The 22,329-nt window shown below is 45.9% G+C and overlaps 1 protein-coding gene across 1 annotated transcript in view; it reads left to right on the top strand.

Moving 5' to 3' along the window:
- The window catches only part of NDRG1 (N-myc downstream regulated 1), a 123,008-nt gene that overhangs the window by 32,224 nt on the left and 68,455 nt on the right, over positions 1-22,329 (top strand). The window contains exon 2 of the mRNA XM_029592059.1: positions 2,657-2,745. Within this exon, the coding sequence (XP_029447919.1) occupies positions 2,674-2,745 (72 nt within the window). The 5' untranslated portion in view covers positions 2,657-2,673. The remainder of the gene's footprint in view (positions 1-2,656; positions 2,746-22,329) is intronic.

Below are 22,329 nucleotides of genomic sequence, written 5' to 3'. Positions count from 1 at the left end.
CTGTACAGAGGGCACTCCATGAAGTTAGCATGTGGCACATTTAAATTTTTCAGAGTTATTTTTCACTCCGTGCACAATTAAACTCTGGAATTTGTTGCCAGAGAATGTGGTTAGCATAGTTTAAGAAAAGGATTGGATAAGTTCTTGAAGTCCATTACCTGCTATTAATTAAGTTGACTTAGAAAATAGCTACTGCTATTACTAGCAGCAGTAACATGGAATAGACTTAGTTTTTGGGTACTTGCCAGGTTCTTATGGCCTGGATTGGCCACTGTTGGAAAGAGGATGCTGGGCTTGATGGACCCTTGGTCTGACCCAGTATGGCATGTTATGTTTTCAATGGAAATGATGCATGGTACAGAGAACTGAATGTCGTCAGCATATAGGCAGGCAATTCTTAAATCCCTGGAAGATGGGAGAAGAATCATGTTGAAAGTACCAGGTGGATCTTAGCCCACTGGTTCTCCACGCTGTCCTCGAGTCCACCCAAGCACATCTGCATGTTGGGATAGCCCCAGTGACTGCATGAGAGATGGGATGCACACAGGCCAAAACAATTGAGTTAGAACTTCTTTATTTTTGCTTTTAAGTTGTGAATAGACTTGCTTAAGAGTGTCCTGGACTGGATTGAGAATGTCTACTCTGTACAGTGCCTTTCATCCATATTTGCAGATGGAGATTTATAGAGATTCTGTCCTTTATCCTTAAACTTTTTCCCCTTGTGCTCTCTATTCCTTGGGGCTGATGCCCAGCCCACAGGGTAACAAATATTTGGACACATGTCCATAACTCCTGATGCAATAAGGGGATCAGCGTGTCCAAACTTGCACATAGCTAATAGCGCTCATCACATGTAAGTGCACCTGAGGCACACTTTTTTAAGCCATAAAATTTTATGCTTGCCCTAGAGCAGGCATAGTCTTCCCACACCAACTTAAACCCCCCCTAAAAAAAAAAAAAGCTTTTCTGCGATTCTTCATAATATTGTTACGATACTAAGTAGGAAAAACCAAAAAGTAGCAGCAAGCAAAAAATGTTGACTTGTTAATTTCAGGACAGACAACATAGACCCACAATATAATATATCGCTCTTGGCTGTGTATATTGTTTGTGCATATTGTGCCAGTAAACTAGCTGCCATGGGATAAAATGGATGCTTGTAAATTGCACGTGAGTTTTCCTAACTCCACATGCAACCGTATCTCCTGATCACCAGATGCCATGGATATGCTAGGGATGCACAATTTATCCCTAATGTGACAATTTATTTGCTTTTTGCATCGGGTGCCCAGGGGAAGTGATTGTGTCCGTAAAACATGGACCCAGTTTGGATGCACATCTTTAGTGTCCATGTTGCATCAGCTTGCTTGTGTATCATGTACAGGGGCAGCAGCAGAGCTCTAGGGGGAGGGGGTGTTACATCCACTGAAAGATTTATTTAATCTAAGCAACTGTCTGGGAGGAGGTTGAACAGGAGTGGTAAGCTAGGGACAGTGGACTACTATAAACATTAGGTTTGGCCATGGGGTAGGTAGGTACCCTACTTTGGACACTACACTAGGGATGTGCAAGGGGAAAAAAATTATTTGGTTCACTTTTGGGAGTTTTTTAAATCACAAACTTTGGTTTGTGGATTAATTCATCTCATTCATATAAAAAACAAATCTGGCAATTAAAGGCCAAAAAAGTGAAGCCACACTCCCAGAAAAATGCCAGGGCCAGGTTCACCCTGGCCCCCTCTTACCTGGTCTGGTGGGGATCAAACAGCAAGCACTAAGCCAAAGCCTCTGCATTGAGTAGGTTGAGGCTGTGGTAGCTCACCTAGACTGGAGCACAGACTCGGGCCTGACATGGCCTGGAAGCCAGGTCCTAATGGTGCAAGGCCTTGACCCAGACCCAGGCCTGATGCTGTGACCTGTCAGGCCAGGTCCTGAACCTGGGAGCTTCTCTTCCAGTCCTGCTCTTCAATGCTAAATAACTGCATCCATATGGGTCAGGTCGCAGTGTTTGGCCTGAATCTGGGCCAAGGCCCAAGTGTTTCTGGCCTTCTTGTGGGTCATGTCATTGGACCTGGATTGGTGCCATAAATCAAAATGGGTGCCATCCACTGGAGTGGATGTGCCAAAGTTAACTCCAGTACAACCCCAGCGGATGCTGTTAGCTATTGAATAGCTAAAGAAAGAAGACCGGAAGAGTTTGCCAGCCTGGGCCTGTTGAGGCCTTGGTAATGTGACCTGGCTCCAGGTTGTGTTGTGGTGTCAAACATGGGTCAGAGCCAAGGCACCAATGTTGGAACTGGCCTTCATCAGGTACCAGACCAAGTAAATTGTAGTGTTTAACTTTTTGTGTCTGGGCTGAGGCCCTGTCATCAACCTGTGCCAAGATATCAACATCACACATTGGCACAGGCTGTGGCACGTGCTTTGGGCCTATGCCCTAGAAGCCCTGGCTTCAGGCCTAGGTCTAGGCCCGATGCATTAATTTAAAATGAAACTAATCTGTCTTCGTCCCATTTTGCACTCTTTATTTTAAATGAATGCACATCCTGCGCTACGCACGTTGGAATGTAGTGGCATTATAGGCAGGTGCTTTGATCTGTAACATGGGAGTTGATGATCACAATTTTTTTTTTTTCTTGTTTGTTTTTTTGTTGCAGATACTACAGCAGCTGCCATGTCTCAAGAACTGCAGGAGCTGAATCTGAACCTTACAGAGGTGAAACCACTCCTAACAGAGAAGGATGAGGTAAACAGACTTGTTAGCCTCCAGCTTCCATTTCCTTCCTGTGTTACATAATCCAGACTGCATTGTGTTAATGGGTTTTATTATGCCTGTACAGTCAGAGATAAGCAGAGCTTGAGGGACTGTGTCCTAGGTGGTACCTCTGTTCTCTATACCTTCCCCCTCTTTTCTTCTACTCTGCTTCCCAGATCAGATTTCAGCATGCCTTCTGCTTGTCATCCTCCACCCCCCAAGGTCAGTGTGTGGCAGAGGTGGAAGGAGTTGACAAATGTTTAGTGGCTCTGGAAACGTAATTAGATTGCAGTCAGGGGCTGCACAGAGAACAGTTGTCTGCTTGGCTGGGAGTAGTATCTGGAATATGATTTTTCTCCTTTTTATTAAGGGCTTTGCTATTTTACATCTCCTACCCGCTCCCCACCCCAACTTCCTCATTTAAGCTGATCTATAGAATTTTGGTGGGAAGCTGTTCTGACACCTTCCCCCCCCCCCCCCAATCAAGAATCTGGTTGAGGGCAAGGTTTAGGATTGCAGTCTGAGGTCCCTTAAGTGTGGCACACTATTAGATTTCATCCATGAAAGTGCAGCGCTAAACTTCAGAAACACCACGGCCTCGGAAAGGAACGACCGAACAGAATGGAAGGCAGGAATTAGGATTCTGCTAGCATGGAGCACCGCTAGCCAAGGGAAGCTTTAATCGCAGCTAGGGCTGGCCCTTTCTTGTGCCCCCAGGGTGGGCACAAGAAAGGGCCAGCCCTAGTTGGGATTATGCCTGCCCTTCCTCTGACTTCTCTTGGGCTCGTCTTTGATAGCAAAGACACAGCTGTCCTTCTGGTGAGTGGCTCCAGCAACCCTCCCCCCTTCCCTCCTGCTCTGCATCCCTTTTTTGTCTCCTAATCCTCCTACTCAGCAGCAACGTGCTCCCCTCTTTCCCTCCTGTGCTCCTTGACCACAGTGGTGTAGATCTTCAAGCTGCAGAAACCCAAAACGAAATCTGCACAGGGCCTGTGAGCCAGGTCATGCTTACAGGCCCTGAGGCAGCCCCAACACATCTCCCACAAGTTTATTCATTGTAGATATCCTGACAACGTGACTGGCTTAGGGGACCACAGGACAGGTTTGGGAACCACAGCCCTAGGTGCAGGGCCGGTGGAAGCACTAGGCCCAGGCCTAGGTACATAGAGGGGAGGTAAGGGGGAGCCAATGCCCCCTAGGCACTAGGCCATAGGGGGCTGTTGATGGCAGACATGGGAGGCCCATACCACCAGCAGGTGAGCAGGGAACTACTGCTGTGCTGTGTGCCGGATGCACACAGCAGGAAGATCTGTGGGCCCGAAGAAAAAGGTCACGTTCAAACCTGAAGGGGCTCCTTCTCCTTTCCTGCCAATGCGGCCCCAGAAGAAAAACATTGCCGGAGCCATGTGGGCAGGAAGGAGGAAGAACATCTGCCACATACAGAAGAGCAACATTAATGGGCTGCTTCATATCCCATGTGGTGGCCCGATTAAGGAGGAAACCAGTAGCAGGGCTGCCGCAGAGCCCATCTTGTGGCAACCTGCGCAGAGGTGAGTGTGTATGAGACTTGGTGGGAGTGAGGACCTGAATGTTTGGAGCGACAGCATGTGAGTGAGCCTCTGTGTGAAGGACAGCACATGGGAGTGAACGTGTGTATATGTGAAAGCTGTGCATGTCTGCATATGAGAGACAACATGAGAGAATGAGAACCTGAGTAATCTCGCAATGTACAAGATCCACATGGAGGAAGTGGAAGCCTGCAAATATTTAATACTGCAGGGCCAGCACAGAGGAGGCAGCAGAACAGGCTTCAGTGCCAGTAGCAGCAATCAGCATCTCCCCAAATATCCACATAGCAGCACTTATAGTGGCAGCAGAGGAATGAGAGAGGCTCTGAGGTTGCTAGCAAGAGGTGGGGGGGGGGGGGGGTCTGGCTTCAGTGTGCAAGTGTATGAATAGGAGTCTGCCTGGGGGGGTGAATGCATGGGTGCCTGCCTGAGGCTATATCTGTATGAGAATGAATGGGTGTCTTCCTGGGTCTGTGTGGGAGAATTGGTGCCTGCTTGGGGGGGGGGGGGGGGGGGAGACTGACTGACTGCTTGCCTGGGTGTGTGTATGTGAGGGAGCCAGTGAGAGCATGTGTATGAGAATCCAGGGGAGAGAGCTTGTGGGTGGGAGAGAAAGTCAGTGTGTGAGGATAGCTTGTGTGCTCCCCTAACCTAATCCTCGACCATTTCAGAGTGACTAGAAATAGTTCCCAGGTATGGATAGCAGGGGCTTTTTAAAATCCTTATTAGTTTTAATAACTGGGTGTTATTTGTTATGTATGCTCTTTTGAAACACAATATTGGTGCTTGGGGAAATTTAAAAAAAATGTATTTGATTTTAATAGAAATTATTCTATATCAGTTTTAAAATATTATTTTATTAGAATGGTTTTACTACTATAATGCTTTGTTTCTTTTATTTCTTTTGGGGAAGGGTGGTTCTGTTTTTCCATTGTTACTCAGAATCTGGCTTCTTGGTTTCCATTTCAGTTTGTCTAATTAGTGATCCTTTATTCTGTATTTGAGGGTATGTCTCTGCTCTGGGCATGTGACCATGAGAGATTTCTGCTAGTGTCTGTGTAGGGATCTATAGCAATCGGTGGTTTTGTTTCCTCACTAGGTGGTGCATTGGTATTCTGGGACCCAGTGTAATGTTTAGTGCTGCTTTTTCACAGGTAGGGTTATTGTTTGGGTCCTTGGTGATATTATGGTTATGTTACAGCTTGCTGCATAGTGTCTTTTTTTTTGTGGTGTTTTTGGTTAGTTCACAATGTCAGGCAGTGGAAGGTGTTTGTGTTGCTATTACTGTGAGGTGATACCAGAATCTGAAAATATTTTTTTGTTTGAGTTGTAAGGGGAAACACCCAAACTCCATTGGGTGAATTTCCATGGATGCACAGTATGTTACAGAAATGGAGGTGCAGGATTTATATTGACGTTCTTTTCCTTCCTGTATACTCTCCAGACTTCACTCTCATAGCCATATAGAATTAGTTGAATAAAGCTATCAAATTTAATAGTAGTTTTACTAGAGGTGTGAAACTGGCCAGCTTTTTAAAATTAGACTGGTCTTAAGACTTTTTTTTATAGCCAATTATAAAGCAGGGGGCCATGTGCTATGGAGGTGAGTGTGAAGAAATGCCATTTTGGCTCCCCCCCCAAATTCTTCTGTCTAGAGATGCCACTGATTTTCTGTGGCCTTAAGCAATAGTACAAGAAGGATCAGGGGGTGCTGGAGAGGCACACAAATGCATTAGCCCCCAGGTGCCAGAGACCCTTGGTGCGCCACTGGGCATGAGCCATATGGGGCTGCAAGTGCCAGCAAAGAGGAGTTGACTATTTGGCAGGCTACAAGCAGCATCCAACGTGCTCATGGCTGAGACCGTGGTGTGAGGAGGCACAAGCCAGAAGGTTTGCCTAGGGTGCCTTATCTCCTTGCACTGGCCCTGCCTAGCTGAACAATCAGCCTTTACTCCTTCCTCCTGCAATTTATATCCACAGAGGGCCCCCTGTGATTGTGACATGTGAACGCGACAATCATGTCCCATCAGCGCCCTTCCCAGAAGAAAGCTGTAAAATCTCAAATATACTTTCTAAATGTTGAGTTTTTGTATGTCTTTTTTTTTTTTTTATAAACATACTTCAGAAATCGTCAGTATTTGTATCTGAATATCACCTGAGGTTTGGAGATAAACTGCAAAAAGAATCCAAAAAATGCCTAAACTTGTCAGTTAAAAGATGTATATTGTATTGGTCAAAGGTAATCTCTGAAATAGCCGGCTAGGCTGAACTCTTACTAACCACTGAAAAAATTCAAATTCTATTGCAAATTTAACAGTAGCGTAAAGTTCCCTCCATTTTACAAGGGACTCTTGACATAACACAACCATACTGAAAAGTCACTGAGAACCCATATAGCTTACCTGCCTTACGAAAACAGCACTAACTGCCAGAACTCAAACAGCAACAATCTTGCATGAAAAGGCAACACTGCAAATATTTCATTGGGCCCTAAAATACTTCTGGTTGGGGAAAGAACCAGCTTGACAGAATACCTGACCTGGTCATGCACACAATGCAAGACCCTTGCCAAATAGAGCAATGGCTCACAAATTAAAAATAGGTAGACAAACTGGGTTCTTAACCCTCCTTTTGTTCCTGAAAATGGGGGTGGGGGGGGATTTTTCACTATACTATCTGTTCCAGATTCACACCCTGTTGCTTGCATGCTGCCTGGTAGGGGCTGGAACAAGAAGCAAAGAGCTGTGATCTGCCTGAGATTAGGGGCAATGGCCAGCAGTCACTGAAACAGAGCCCTGTGTGCTGATGGAATAGGCTTCTGCTATTCTGTTATGTAACTGGTACTGGACAAATACTACATAGCAGTATAGCAGATGACAGCTGTACTGCTTTGTGCTTCATTAGGGAAATGGGCTGCAAACCAGGGGAGTGTAGGTTAAAATACCACAGCTGCTGCTTGTGATCTTGGGTAAGCTACCTTCACCCTCTATTGCCTGTAGTACAAACTTGTACGGTAAGCCCTCTGGGGACAGGGAAATGCCTACCACCATTAAATGTTATCTGCTTTGAAGTGTGTGTGTGTGTACTCTGAATACACTGAAGAACTCTATCTTGGTGTCCCTTCATAAGGCCTCATGCTACTTTCCTATGTTGGAAGCCATCCAGGAACGGATTGACCTGGAATGGAATGCCCCAGGGGCCAACTTCAAGGGGGGGGCAGTCCTTGGAAGCCCTATACCCCCTGGAACCTGCAGCCAAGGAGCACCTGCATTACTGAAAGTGGATGCTATGGTCTGCAGTTTCAAAGCAAACTATTCCCATTGAGGGAGGAGCAGCCCTAAAGGAGTCCATCCTTAAGCAGGCCTTTGCAATAGCAATGACACTGCAGATTGCTTCCTGATGCACACTGGTGGCATGTGCCTGCTTACTCCTCGAGAGATGCAAATATGGCCAGAGACAATGGAATCTGCAGCATCCTTCCTCACTGATGCAAGCTCAGACCTAGTGTGCACCTCAGCCAGAGGCATTGCCTCGGTAGTAGCAGCCAGAAGACAACTATGGCTGTGAAATTGGTCTGCAGACCAATCTAAAGCAAATCTCATGAGAATCCCCTTAAAGGATCTCTTATTCAGGAGTAAATTGGAGAAGTTAGCCAACAAAAGGGGCAAATCTCCACTGCCCAGACTACCAGAAGATAGAGGTAAAAGACCCCAGCATTCCTCCCCCAAAAGGATCAAGGGCAGAGGATCTCAGTGCTTTAGATCCTACAGGAATGCAGTTCAGGTACCTCGCCCCTGTCCTTTTGGAGCTGACACACCAAGAGGGGAATAGGACTGGAGGCAGGCTCCAGCCATACCCCACTATGAGAAGAGACCAGTCCATCCACAGGAAGAAGCCATAGGGGGTCAACTTGCCCTCATCTATCAAAGATGGGTCAGACAAATGCGTCCTAAACATCATTCGAGAGGAGTACTCTCTGGAATTCTGCAGCATCCCTCAAGACAAATTTGAGATTACCCTGCCACTCCCATGCCAAGAGACTGGCAACAGAAACCACATTAACAAGATTACTCAGTCTGAAGGCAATAACTCCAGTGCCCACGCCCCAGCAAACTACTAGGCACTATTCCATATATTTTATTGTTCCCAAGAAGGGTCATTCCAACCCATCTTGGATCTAAAGAACGTCAACCGTCATCTACAGCTGCCACACTTCCACATAGAAATTCTGCAAGTTGCAATACTAGGTCACTATTACCGGTTCTGGGCACTACCTTCCAGGTCCATACCTACCTGGACGATTGGTTGATCAGGGCAAAGTCTTTGGAGGAGAGCAGGCAGGTGACCAGCTGAGTCAAGAGTTTACTGCAGGAGCTCAGATGGGTCGTGAACATGAACAAAAGCGGTCTAGAGAACCTGGGGGGGAGGGGCCCAGTTTAACACCAAACAGAACAGTCTTCCTTCCCCCTCAAAAAGGAGAAGGAAACTAGAATAACTGACCAATGCATCCCCCAAGGTATAGGACTGCCTTCAAGTCTTCAGCCTCATGGCATCAACCCTGGAGGTCATTCCATGGACAAGGGTCCATATGCAACTGCTCAAGCGCTCCCTACTGTCACGATGGAACCCGCTGTCCCAGAACTACTCAATTCACCTACTACCAGCAGAGGTTTGGGCTCAGCTCCAATGGGGGGGGGCTACAAGAAGACCACCTAGGCAAATAGTAACCTATTCCCACAAAATTGGATGTGGTTCACACTGGATGTGAGGGGGGAGAGGGCACCCACTGTCAGAAACTGAGCCCAGGGACAATGGAACAAGGCGGAATGGAACATAAACCACCTAGAAGCTCAAGCACTCAGACTAGCATGCCTGCATTTCAGCCACAGGCTCCAGGGCAAGAATCAGCATGTCGGACAATGACAATAGTTGCTTATATCAACTGCCAGGGAGGAACCAAGAGCCAGCAGGTGTCTCTGAAGATAAGTCCTCATGGCATGAGTGGAGATAAACCTACAAGGGATCTTGGCCTTCCACCTCGCAGGAAAAGACATCTCAGCAGACTACCTTAACAGTGAGCCTAGATCCGGGGAAATGGATGCTGTCGACCACAGCCTCCCAACATAGTAAATCACTGGGGCCTCCCAGCCATGGATCTACTGGCAACCTGTCTCAATGCCCAAATTCCCAGGTTCTTCAGCCGCAGACAAGAACCACAATACCAGGGAATCAACACTCTTCTCTCATCCAGACCTGGCCACAGGAAGACTTACTGTATGTTTTCCCACCATTACCACTACTGGGCAGAACCATCTGCATCACAAGGGACTAGTTCTAGTCGCCCTGGATTGGCCAAGACTACCATAGTACACAGACATGCAAAGACTACTGGCGGGGAACCCTCTGTGCCCACCTTCTCCAGCAGGGCCTGATGCTCCACAAAGATCCATCTCAATTCTTAGTCTGGCCCTTGAAAGGACTAGCCTGAAGAAGCACAGTTACTCAAAGGCAATGATTGACGCCCTGCTCCAAGCACACAAGTTCTCCACATCCCTGTCTTACATACAGATCTGGAGAGTATTCGAGACCTGGTGTGAGGACCATGGGACTCTCCCACAGATAGCCAAAGTTCCCATGATTCTGGATTTCCTGCAGGATGGTATGAAGGGGTTGTCACTAGACTCCCTCAAGGTCCAAGTTGCCATGCTGGCCTGCTTCAGAGCCAAAGTGGATGGTATCAAGCTATCAACCCTTCCAGATGTGTCCTGCTTCCTGAAAGGGATTAAACACCTCGGACCACCCTTAGAGTGGCAGGTGCCTCTATGGAATCTCAACCTAGTATTAGACTTCCTAGTGGGGGCTTCCTCTAGTTCAACACGTGGTCTTACTACGAATCTTAACTGAAGTCTGCATTCTTGGTGGCAATATGTTCAGCTAGTCACATCTCCAAACTTCAGGCACTATCCTGTCGGGAACCATTCCTTAGGTTCACACCTGGAGCCATACAACTGCGCACTGTCCCCTCCTTCTTACCGAAAGTGTTTTTCCCAGTTTCACTTGAACCAAACCATCTAGTCACCATCTCCAGATGAACATAAGGCCTCTGAAGACTTATGCCTTCTTCGCCAGTTAAACGTCAACAGACTCTGTCCTATACCTGGAAAGATCGGAACCTGTGCGCAGAATGGACCAGCTGTCCATTCTTCACAAGGGGAAGAGGCATCATGGGCGACCATAGCCCACTGGATCAAAGAAGTAATCAAGGCAGCTTACATAGAGGCAGGAAAGCCCTTACTTCTACAAGTTAAGGCTAATTCTAAGAGTGCCCAAGCAGTATCCTGGGCGGAAACCAAGCTGCTGTTGCCTGCCGAGATTTCTCGAGCAGAGACGTGGTCCTCCATACACACCTTTTCCAGGTTCTACCGCCTGGATGTACAGGTCCGGGAGAACACAGCCTTTGTAAGGGTAGCACTAAGTGGGCCACAGGCAGCCTGTCAGGGAGTAGCTTTTGTACATCCCATTGGTCCTGAGTCCATCTGGCTACATGCTAGGAAATGGAGAAATTACTTACCTGATTTTGTTTTCCTTAGTGTAGACAGATGGACTCGGCATCCCACCCATGGCTGCCCCAGAAAACAAGAACCTCTGATAAACCTAGATTAAGCAAATACAGGTAAGCCATGACCTACCCATAGTTTGTCTCTAATTGGTTGAGTACACTGGCGGTCTCCAGTTTGGAAATCAGTTGAACCAGTTCAAGTTTAATCAACTTATTTAAGCAAACATATCCACAATGGCTTTTCGAGGAGAATACTGAAGAATTAAACTTGCTGCATGGGTATATGTAGTGACGTCAGCAGATGGGAGATGGAGTCAGATTTCAAAGCTATCAGGAGAGCACAATACCCATTGATCCTGAGTCCATCTGTCTACACTAAAGAAAACAAAATTATCAGGTAAGTAATTTCTCCATTACATGTCACTGTATTAGGAGCATAAGATCACACTGGGTTGAGTCCAGCATCCTCAACAGTGGCCAATCCAGATCACAAGTACCAGACAGATCCAAAAAGTAGATCTTGTTACTCAGGCCCAGGGATACCAATGTCCCACCTGGCTAACATTTTATGGACTCTTCATCCAGAAACTTGCCCAAATCTATCTTAAACTCTGCTGTAGTTTCCTTGATCATGTCTTCAGAGGACAGCTTCTACAGCTTGACTGTGTGCCAAATGAAAAAGTATGATACAACTTGTTTTAAATCTGCTGGTTTTATGGCATGTTCCCTTGTGTTTGAAAGGGTAAAGAACCATGCTCTATTCATCCATTCCACCCCACTCATGATTTTGAGTCTATCATGCCCTTCGCAACAATCCTTTCTAAGCTGCAAAGCCCTAGTCTGTGTAGCCTTTCATCACAGGGGAACTGAACTGTTCATCCCCTTTATCACTTTTGTTGCCCTTCTCTGCACTTTTCTAGTTCTGCTATGTCTGTTTTTAAATGGGGCGATCTGAACTGCACACAGTACTCCATATGCAATCATGCCAAGAATTGAAAGAGGCAATATAACTTCTATCTTCCTCTTTCTCGATTGCTACACACTGGACTGAGGATTTCAGTATACTGCCCACAAGGACTCCTGGGTGACTCCAAATCCAGAAGCCAGCATCATGCACCTGTAGTTTGGAATTATTCTTCCCAATGTGTACTATTTTGTACTCTTGCTTTCAATTTCATCTGCCATTTAGTTGCCCTGTCTCAAGGTATCCCTCCTGTTCGAACTACTTTGAATAATTGTCCTCGGCAAAATTGATTTATATTCCACCTTTTCAACAAGTCAGCCAGGTCGAAGCTGATTATTCAGGCCCTGTAAATTATTTCTCTGCTTTAAAATCAAAGATCACCTTACTCATTGATTTCCCCCCCACTCCATTTGGAAAACTGATCATTTAGTCCTACCTTCTTTCCTGTCCATTAACTGGTTACCAGTCCTCAATAGGACACTGCTTCCTATCCCAGGACGACCTCATTTCCAGAGGAGTCTCATCTTCTGAATATCCAGATACACTATATCCACTGGCCCACCTTTTATCTACACTTAAGCGTTCCCCACCTTTTGAGGAGCATGGACCCCCACATTAATTTTTACATGCAGCTAAATGCCACAAATTTAACTTATACAGATTATTCTGGAGTATATATTTATGTATTCTCCTACCTGCCCTTCTATCCTTTCCCTCCTTCTGCCCAAGCCCCTTTCTGAGTGCTGCACCCTATGGCACCTTCCCTGCATCCTTATCCCCATTGTCTGCCTGAGTGAGTGTCTTGGCTCCTGCCCTTGTTTCCTCCACCATGGCCATGTTACTCAATCAGTGCAGCTTTTTTGCCTCTGTCATGATAGCCAGAGCACATCTTCAGGGTCAGAGGGGACAGAAATTGACCAGTTCCTCTTGGTGGCAATCAGCCAAACTCTTCTCTAGTTTCCTGACTCTACAATCTTCCTCTCCTCAATATGGTATTGGGCTGCAGCAGCCTTAAAGCAAAGTTTGGCATTTTTTTCCCCCCTCCGTAGTTTGTCTCCCTTTTTGTGGATCCCTTGATCTCATGGACCACAAACTGGGAATAGCTGACCTAGATGTTCACACATTCCAAAAAAAATCAGATACGTAAGCAAGACTTCCTTGCTAAAGCCATGACTGTCTATATGGCCAGTAACTTTGTTTTTAAGAACAATACTGGTCAAAATGGTGGCAGCCAATGTCTGGCTTGCCAGTCCAGTTTCCCCAGATCACCCCGGAGCCACTTTCAATAAAATTGATGCATTGGCCACCCTCCAATGTGGTAATGTGGCTGTTTTTAAGAAATAGGTAACAAGATTGCAGTTTTCATGCTTTGTTCTTTCAGGACTCTAGGGTGGATGCCATCACCCTGGTGACTGTTTAATCTATTGCATCCTCCTTGATTGCAGCTTTGTTTTCATTCAGAATAGCCACCATCAAAGAATGTTCCCACCCTCCTACTCTACCCAGGAAAGGCCAAGGCAAAATTAATTCCATTGGTTCCCTCCTCCCTGAGCACACCTTTTACCTGTCAGACATTTATCTAATGCCCTGTCTTGACTCACATTTTTTGCTTTCAATGTACTTAACTTTTATATTTTGCTTGTAGGGCAGGCTTCTCAGTCTTATTTACGGTTTTGGTTTTTAATTTGACTCGCCAATGCCTGTTTTTCCTCCATTTTGGTCTGCTTTCCATTCCTTGAAAAGATGCCTTTTTGGCTCTTGTCGCCTCCCCATTAAAGCATACTGGCAGTCATTTGGTCTCCATCTTTTTGTTAATGGATGGAATAACTAATTTATCTGGGCTTCTAAGGTGGTAGATTTAAACTGTCTAATGCAAACTTCCAACCTTTTGCAACTACTCCTTTTTGTTTCTATCAGTCTTAAACTTGATGCGGCTGCAGTAGTTTGCACTGGAGGGAGGATATTAAGTGTCAAATTTTGATTGCATTGTGACTGCCTGACCACAGTAACCCCTTGCACCATGTCCTGTCTTCCAGTGGGAATTAGGTCTAAAATAATGACCCTACTTTGTTCTAGGACCAGCTGAAGTCATTTTATGGCATGTAGAAACTAAACATTTCTAGCGTTTTTTCCAGTGAGAAACTGACCCAATCAATACTGATGTAATCAATCTCCCATTGTTTTGCCAAATTGCTTTTCTAACATCTGCTAGCCATTCAGTCTGTCTCAATTTTTGACCAGAGAAACAGTAGTATACACCCACTGTTCTCTTCCTGTCACATGGCATTTCTATCCATAAGGATTTCACATTGAATTTCCTGTGAGATTTTTTCCTTACCTTTAACCATCCTTTATAGTGCCACCTTTCAACAATTTGATCTGCTGTTGTGTTTATCTGGTTGAAGACATCCAAAAGAAGGGAGAAGTGGTGATGGAAACTAATTTGCCGGATGTAGACTGGAGAATCCCATCTGCAGAATCTAATAAGTGGATGCTCTGCAAGGAGCTTTGTTCAAACAATTGGTAATGGAACCCACGAGAGAGGGAGCTACACTCGACTTAGTGCTCACTAATGGAGATAATCTCTCTGTCCAGGTGGGTGCCCACCTCAGCACCAGTGATCATCAAATGGTATGGTTCCATATCACAAAAAGGATATGGAAAAGCACACTGACCCAAGTTTTGCAGTTCAAAAACATGGACTTTGATGAAATGGGGAAGTACCTGGAGGAAGAACTAATAGGCTGGGAGAATGAGAGATGTGGAACAGTAGACAAAACTAAAAGAACAATTTACAAGGCAACTAATCTGTTAGGTTTTTTCTTTTGCTTTTCTTTACTTTTCTATCTGGTTCTCCAAGGAGGTGGCTGACAAAGGCTAAAAACAGCATTCAAGAAATATAAAAGGATCCCAAAGGGAGGAGCACAAAGATCTGGTAGAACTGAGGGAGACAAAATAATCAAGATAGCAAAATGTCAAGCAGAAGAAAGGATTGCCAAAGAGGTAACAAGATGACAAAACATTTTTCAGATACATCAGTGAAAGGAGAAGTTCAAAGTGGTAAGGTGAAAAGGATCAATGTGTGGAGATAGACAAAGAAATGGCAGAAATATTAAATGAATACTTCAGCTCTGGGTTCACTAAAGAAGACCTTGGAGAAGGACCGTTAGTTAATAAACTAGAAGGGAATGGAGTAGATGTAACTCCATTTACAATAGAGAATGTATGGAAAAAGCCATGGGGCCTGATGAGGTTCATCCCAGGATACTGAGGGAGCTCAGATGTGCTGGCAGGTCCACTATGTGACCTGTTCAATAGATCCCTGGAAACAGGAGTGGAGAAGAGTGGTGATCCCGCTTCACAAGAGTGGAAACAGAAGAGGCTGGTAACTACAGACCAGTTAGCCTCACTTCGGTGGTGGGAAAAGTAATGGAGTCACTGTTAAAAGAAGGAATAATTGTCTGTCTACAGTCAGAAGAATTGCTGGACCAGAGGCAGCATGGATTCACCAGGGGAAGATCCTGTCAGACAAATCTGATACTTTTTTGACTGGGTAACCAATGAATTGGATCGAGGCAGAGCACTCTGTCATCTACTTGGACTTCAGCAAAGCTTTTGATACAGTTCCACACAGGAGACTGAATTAAATGAGAAGCTTAGGAGTGAGTGCCAAGGTGGTGGCCTGGATTGCAAACTGTCTTCTGTCTGTCAACCAATGTGTGATGGTAAATGGAACTTACTCTGAAGAGAGTGGTGTTAAGCAGAGTGCCGCAGGAGTTGGTGTTAGGACCGGTTCTGTTCAATATCTTTGAGTGACATTGCAGACAGGATAGATGGTAAGGTTTGTCTTTTTGCAGATGACACTAAGATCTGCAACAGAGTGGACACGCCAGAAGGAGTGGAGAGAATGAGACAGGATTTAAGGAAACTAAGAGTGGTCAAAGATATGGCAGCTGAGATTCGATGCCAAGAAGTGCAGAGTCATGCATATGGGGTGTGGAAATCCGAAAGAACTGTATTCGATGGGTGGAGAAGGGCTGATGTGCACGGAGCAGACCTTGGGGTGATATTGTTTTGCCGACTTCAGATCATTAGACACTGACAAGACGATAGCTAAAGCCAGAAGAATGCTGTGTTGCATAGAGAAGAATATAGAGTAAGAAAAGGGAAGTGGTGATCCCCCTTGGTGAGGCCTCACCTAGAGTACTATTCAGTTCTAGAGACATATCTCTGAAGGGACAGACAGGATGGAGGCAGTCCAGAGAAGGGTGACCAGAAAGGTGGGTGGCCTTTGACTTATGAGGAGAGATTGAAGAATCTAAATATGTATACCCTGGAGGAAAGGAGGAGCAGAGGTGATAGATACAGACTTCCAGATACTTGAAAGGTTTTAATGATCCAAAGACTACAAAGCTTTTCAGTTGCAAAAAAATCAGCAGAACCAGGGGGTCATGATTTGAAACTCCAGGGAGGAAGACTCAGAACCAATGTCAGGAAGTATTACTTCACGGAGAGGGTGGTGGATGCCTGGAACACCCTTCCGGAGGAAATGGTGAAGACCAAAACTGAAGGATTTCAAAGGGGCGTGGGATAAATACTGTGGATCCATAAAATCTAGAGGATGGGGGTGGCTTGTGGGAATGACTACTACCTGGAGATTAATAACCTTATTCAATAAACATGCACACAGTTAATGCAACTCCAACATTGCTCTATGCTTCAACGGCAAGAGGAAATGTGGAAAAAAGGATTTGCATCCACATAAAAGCAGGGGAGTAGCTTGCTTTTTACTGCAGTTACTACCCTGAATCAAGCCTCATACTTCACTTAGAATACATATCCAGCGCAGCTCACTGCTTCAACAGCAAGGGGAATGAAGAAAAGAGGATTTGTATTCAAACTACTAACGACTGAGTTGCACAGGCTGGGTAAACAAGCATGGGAGTAGCTTGCTTAGACAGTTACCACTCCAAACCAATTAGCTAGATACTTCACTTAGATGCAGCTCCAGCACTGCTATCTATGATGGTGGGGGTGGAAGGGAAATAGAACCAAAAAAATCAATTAAAGGGACAAGAGTAACAAGTGTGAAAGCTTGCTGGGCAGACTGGATGGACCGTTTGGTCTTCTGCCATCATTTCTATGTTTCTGTATGTTTATACCCTGGTATTTGTGCACCATTGTTTATCCTCATCCTTCTACCATATGACATTCCTAGTAGGCTTGTCTTCATAATTCCATATTCTTACTATTCAGACTTGGCATTTGCATGCAGACTTCTTAAAGTGTAGGCTTTTCCCTGTGTTTTCAAAGCCTGCTTATTAGCAGAATATACAGGCATTTTAGAGGCTTTTATGTCCATCTAGGCTATTTTTAGCCTTAACCACAACTTCTCTTTGAGAATATTCTAACTTCCCTGTTCTTGCAAGTATCCTTGGAAGATGACATCCTCTGAACAATGTGGCTCTGAGTGACTCTTTGCTTTCTTCCATAATCTTGTTTAAAAGCAGCTCTGTTTTAAGGGTTAGCACTAGCAGCCTGGTTCCACCCTAGTTAAAATGGAGCCGATCCTGTTTGAATAGGCTTCCTCTTCTTGGTATGTTCCCCATTTTATTTTTTATATACCGACATTTGATCTGAGATCACATCTGTTTACATTCAGGTACTGTAGGTATTTCCTTATGCCCAGAGGGTTTACAATCTAAGTTTTGGACCTGACTTGCCCAAGGTCATAAGGAGGACTGGAACCCTGGTCTCCTGGTTTGTAGCCCACTTCTCTAACCCACTAGGCTATTCCTCCTCCCCAAATATATCTGAAGCTCTCTCCTTTCACCATGGTCTCATCCACACATTGAGTATCTGGAGCTCAGCCTGCTTCTAGAATCCTGCACACGGAACGGAGCATTTTTGAGAGAGCAACTCTGGAGGTACTAGACTTCAATTTTCCTACCTAGACCTGGAGGCTAAATTTAGACTTCTGCCTTCCTACATCTACACATGTCATTGGTACCCACATGTGCTGGCTGGCTCCTCAGTAGGGGTGTATTAGAGAAAAATGTGTTTTCAGGAGGTTTGTTCACATGTATCTTAGTTCATGAAATGTTTGGGGCTTTTTATATTCACACAAATATATTAAAAAAAAAAAAAAAAATCCTAACAGGGCTTCTCTGACCAGCTGCCAACTGACACTGTCTGCTGGGGTGAATGCACTAGAATTAATTTACTCCAGTACAACCCCAATGGATGGCGGCAGTTGGCAATAGAAGAGCCACAGAAGATGCAAAAGAGGAGCTCTTGGCCTAGGCCTGAACCTGAGTACAGGCCCCAGTATTGGGATTATCTGCTGGACTCCAATTTAGGCTGAGGTCACGGAGATCTGCCTTGACCTACAGAAGGTTGAGGCTTCATCCTGGGCCTAGGCAGAGAGTTAAGCTGTGGCATCAAGCCTGGGCTGTGGAGGCCCAGGCCTTGCGACCTGGCCTTCATTAGATGTGACAGAACAGGGAAGTTCATTTTAAAATTTCTAGGGGCTCTGCTGAGGTCCAGGCATCAGCCTGGGTCTAGGCTTTAGTCCCAGCTTTGGGCCTTGGCCAGTGCCCTAGGTGTGAGGCCCCAGCTTTGGGCCTAGGCTGAGGTTCTTGCATCTCACTTGGGCATAGACTGCAGTCCTGCTTGTGGCCCTAGGGGAGAGACCCTGGCTTTGGGCCTAGGCCAGACATATTCATTTAAAATGCAATGAATAAGGTTAATTTGGGGGGAGTTTCCCCATTTCATTTCAGGCCCCCTCAAATGAAATGAACTGGCCACATTCATCGCATCTTGTATACTTAAAAACAAAGCAATACAGTGGTAACTAAATGAATTATGATCACTCTTCCCTCCATTTGCCTCTCTGCTCTTCCAAGTTTGCCATCCTGGCCTTCAGAGATCAGACTTGCTCTGACAGCCAGGAGCTGTTTGCACTGGAGGGGTACACACATGACCTGTAACTAGCAAGTAGATAGTCATACATATGTGTGGCACTTAGCCCCCATCTTGCTGTTTAGATTTCTGCCTGCCTTAGTTTTTCCTGAGTTGCTAATGTTGACTATGTGTTGCATGTGTTTTCTTTAAAGCTGTTTAATGAAAACCCTTACATTTTATTAGAGGGATGTTTGCAGTAACTGCAACAGGACTAAAATTAGGGCTGACTACACATGAAAAGTTAAATTAGGGATTAAATTTTAATGTAAAAGCTTTTATATACTGCTACCTACAAAATTTGCTCTGTTTACAATACAACATTCAAAATTAAACTTAAAAATCAAACACATCTAAAAACTGTTATAAATTCAAAGATTTTGATTTAAATTGCATAACAGTATGAGATCCAACATTTATATTCCTGGATATAATGTAGTTTACTAAATATTTTCTGGCTCACTTTTTTTGCAAAAGGCCAGTTTGAACAAGTGAGCTTCCTTTTTTGGTTTTTTTTATCAGAGGTCATTCTGAATGACTTGGGCCCACACTTTGGAATATTCTTCCCAACAATAGAATGGATTCTATGTTCTGTCTTATCTTGCTATTTTTACTACAGGAACTCCTAATTTATCAGCAGATCTCAGTTGCCTAGTAGACTTATAGGCACAGTGAGCAGTCATGCTGAGGTTTAGTTTTAATTGTCTATCTTGGTTAATTTATAGTGAATATGCTGAGTGGGAAGCCAGTGTAACATATACAGGACAGAAGTAAGAGTATTGGCCAAAGTATGGGCAGCTGAGTTGTGAATCAATTGCAAAGGATAAGTACATGCAGGGAGCCCTAGATATAGTGAATTAAGCAATCTGTTTATTTCCTAGCATGTAGCAGATGGACTCAAAACTAATGGGTATAGTGTACTCCTGCTAGCAGTTGGAGATGATCAGATTTCAATCTGACTTCAGCCCCTAGTACATATATCCCTGCAGGAAGTGCAGCTCTTCAGTATTTTCCATCTCCATAGCAGTTAGGGACTATCTGCACGCTCTCACAGCGTTAGAACCAAATTCAAAGAACCAAATTTTAAGAGACACCTACCTGAAGATGAGCTCGCTCTCCTGCAGTGATACCCTCGGGTCCCTCCCCCAGTTGAGATTCCAGAGGTGATTTCTGTGGTCCCTCTGAGGTAAGCCTCGGTCCGGCAGACGAATCGTGGTGAGGACCTAGCCCCCAATCCTCAGGCACAGCTGAGACAGCCACCAGGTTGATCTGCCCTAGCAGGGCCAGGCCCCAGTTATTTCCAAGGGTCTGCCCAGGTGGAGACCCTCCGAAGGGGTCTCCATATTGCCCATGTGCTCGCCATCGCAATCTTGGCCCAATTCGCCACTCCGTTCACAGTTCTGCCTGAGCGCAGAAAATAGTTAGGCGCACAAAACACTTGTGCGCATATGTTGTACGCACAGAGCTGTGCACATATCTACAGCTGGACACACAGCTACATGCACAACACACAGAGTGCATAAGAGTTTACGTGCCAACAGCATGGCACTACCAGAAACAGGGATAAAAGCTCAAGGCCTCTGCCCAGCATGCCACATCAGAGCCGCACAAAGCGAGGAGGCCAAAGCCCTGTGCACGCAGTGAGAGGAGGTCCTGGGAGATCCAATTCAGGGCCAGTCCCACACAGGGCTTAGTACTAGCTTCTCAGGGAGTACCCCGGATCTAGCAGATCCCAGTGGGACCTCCCCACAGACAGGGACCCCCAGGGAACCAGTGCCCCTCAGCTTGGATCCAGTGTCCATCTCATAAGTGGAGTTCTTAAAGGGGATTCATGCCTTTGTTCAAATGCAAACTGAACCTCCGGCTGGTCAGCCACATGCTCTGATAGAGGACCCTCAGGCCCCAGGCACAGGCAGCTTCTACCCAGAAGCCCCACCTATGGGGACACATCTCTGAAGAGCTCCGCCCGGGGACAGAGCCTCACCGAACCATGAGATGCTTCACAAAGGACGAGCTCCCGGACCTGGACACCCAATGTCTGGAGCTCGCTATCCTGGGCCCAGGTACTTCAGGGGGTACTAAAACCCCTGCTAGAGGGTCTTCCATCAGACCTCTTGCCATTTCCCTCTGTTACAAGCGGCACAACAACTGATTGACCTGGAATGGAATGCTCCAGAGTCCATATTCAAAGGGGGACGAGCTTTGGCAGCCATGTATCCCCTGGACCCGGCAACCAAAGATCTTCTTGCATGCCCAAGAGTTTATGCCATGGTCTGCGCAGTCTAAGTGCACCACTATCCCAGTTGAGGGAGGAGCAGCGCTCAATGATGCACATGACTGGTGTCTGGAATCCATCCTCAGTCATTTTCTTATGTTCTTTTTTGACGTAGCCACTATGTCTCTACAAACTGCAGCCTGCTGCACAGTGGTGACACGTGCCTGCTTATCCCAAACCAGGAACACACTGAGAAGACATGGAACCAGCAGTATCATTCCTCACGGACACCTGCCTCTGACCTAGTGCATACAGCAGCCAGAGGAGTGTCATCTGCGGTGGTGAACAGAAGGCAACTCTGGCTCCGAAGCTGGTCAGCCAACGCATCTTCCAAAACGTGCTTCAAAGGATGCCCTTCAAAGGATCCCTCCTGTTTGGCAGCGAACTAGAGAAATTAGCCGACAAGTGGGGCAAGTCCCCAGTGCCGCACCTGCCAGAGGATAAAACTAAGAGAAACCAGCGACTCTTCCCCAGGTCCTCCAGGGGCAGAAGTTCACAGCACTTCAATCCTTACAGGAACAACTATCAAGCACCCCACCCTACGAGCAGGAACCAGTCCTTTCAGAACAAGCACAAAAAGAGGGGTAACAGTTCGGGTACAGCCCCCAGCCGCACCCCACAATGAGATTCAGCCAACCCATCCAAGGGAAGAAGCCATAGGGGGCAGACTAGCCCTATTCTACCACAGATGGGTCAACTTCAGACAAGTGGGTCCTAGCCATCATACAGGAGGGGTACTACCTGGATTTTCTATGTACCCCTCCGGACAAGTTCATGGAATCCCCCTGCCACAACCTCTCCAAGAAGGTGGCAGAGGAAGCTACACTGTCCAGACTACTGGCCCTCGAGGCCATAACCCCAGTGCCTCCACAAGAAAATACTGGACATTATTCCATCTCTTTTATCGTCCCCAAGAAAGAGGGAACATTCAGGCCCATTCTGGACATCAAGTCGGTCAACCGCCACCTGAGGATTCCCCACTTCCGCATGGAAACCCTGCAATCTGTAAAAGTTTCTCACATCCCTGAATCTTTCAGAGGCCTACCTACACATCCCAATTCATCAGGAACACCAGTGCTACCTACACTTCAAAGTCCTGAACTGTCACTACCAGTTTCAGGCACTACCTTTCAGGTTAGCCACAGCACCCCAGAAGTTCACAAAGGTAATAAGAACATAAGAAAATGCCATACTGGGTCAGACCAAGGGTCCATCAAGCCCAGCATCCTGTTTCCAACAGTGGCCAAAC

Source organism: Rhinatrema bivittatum, chromosome 2 (genome assembly GCF_901001135.1).
Source record: "Rhinatrema bivittatum chromosome 2, aRhiBiv1.1, whole genome shotgun sequence".
Lineage (NCBI taxonomy): Eukaryota > Metazoa > Chordata > Amphibia > Gymnophiona > Rhinatrematidae > Rhinatrema > Rhinatrema bivittatum.
This window is presented reverse-complemented; position numbering and strand designations above follow the sequence as displayed.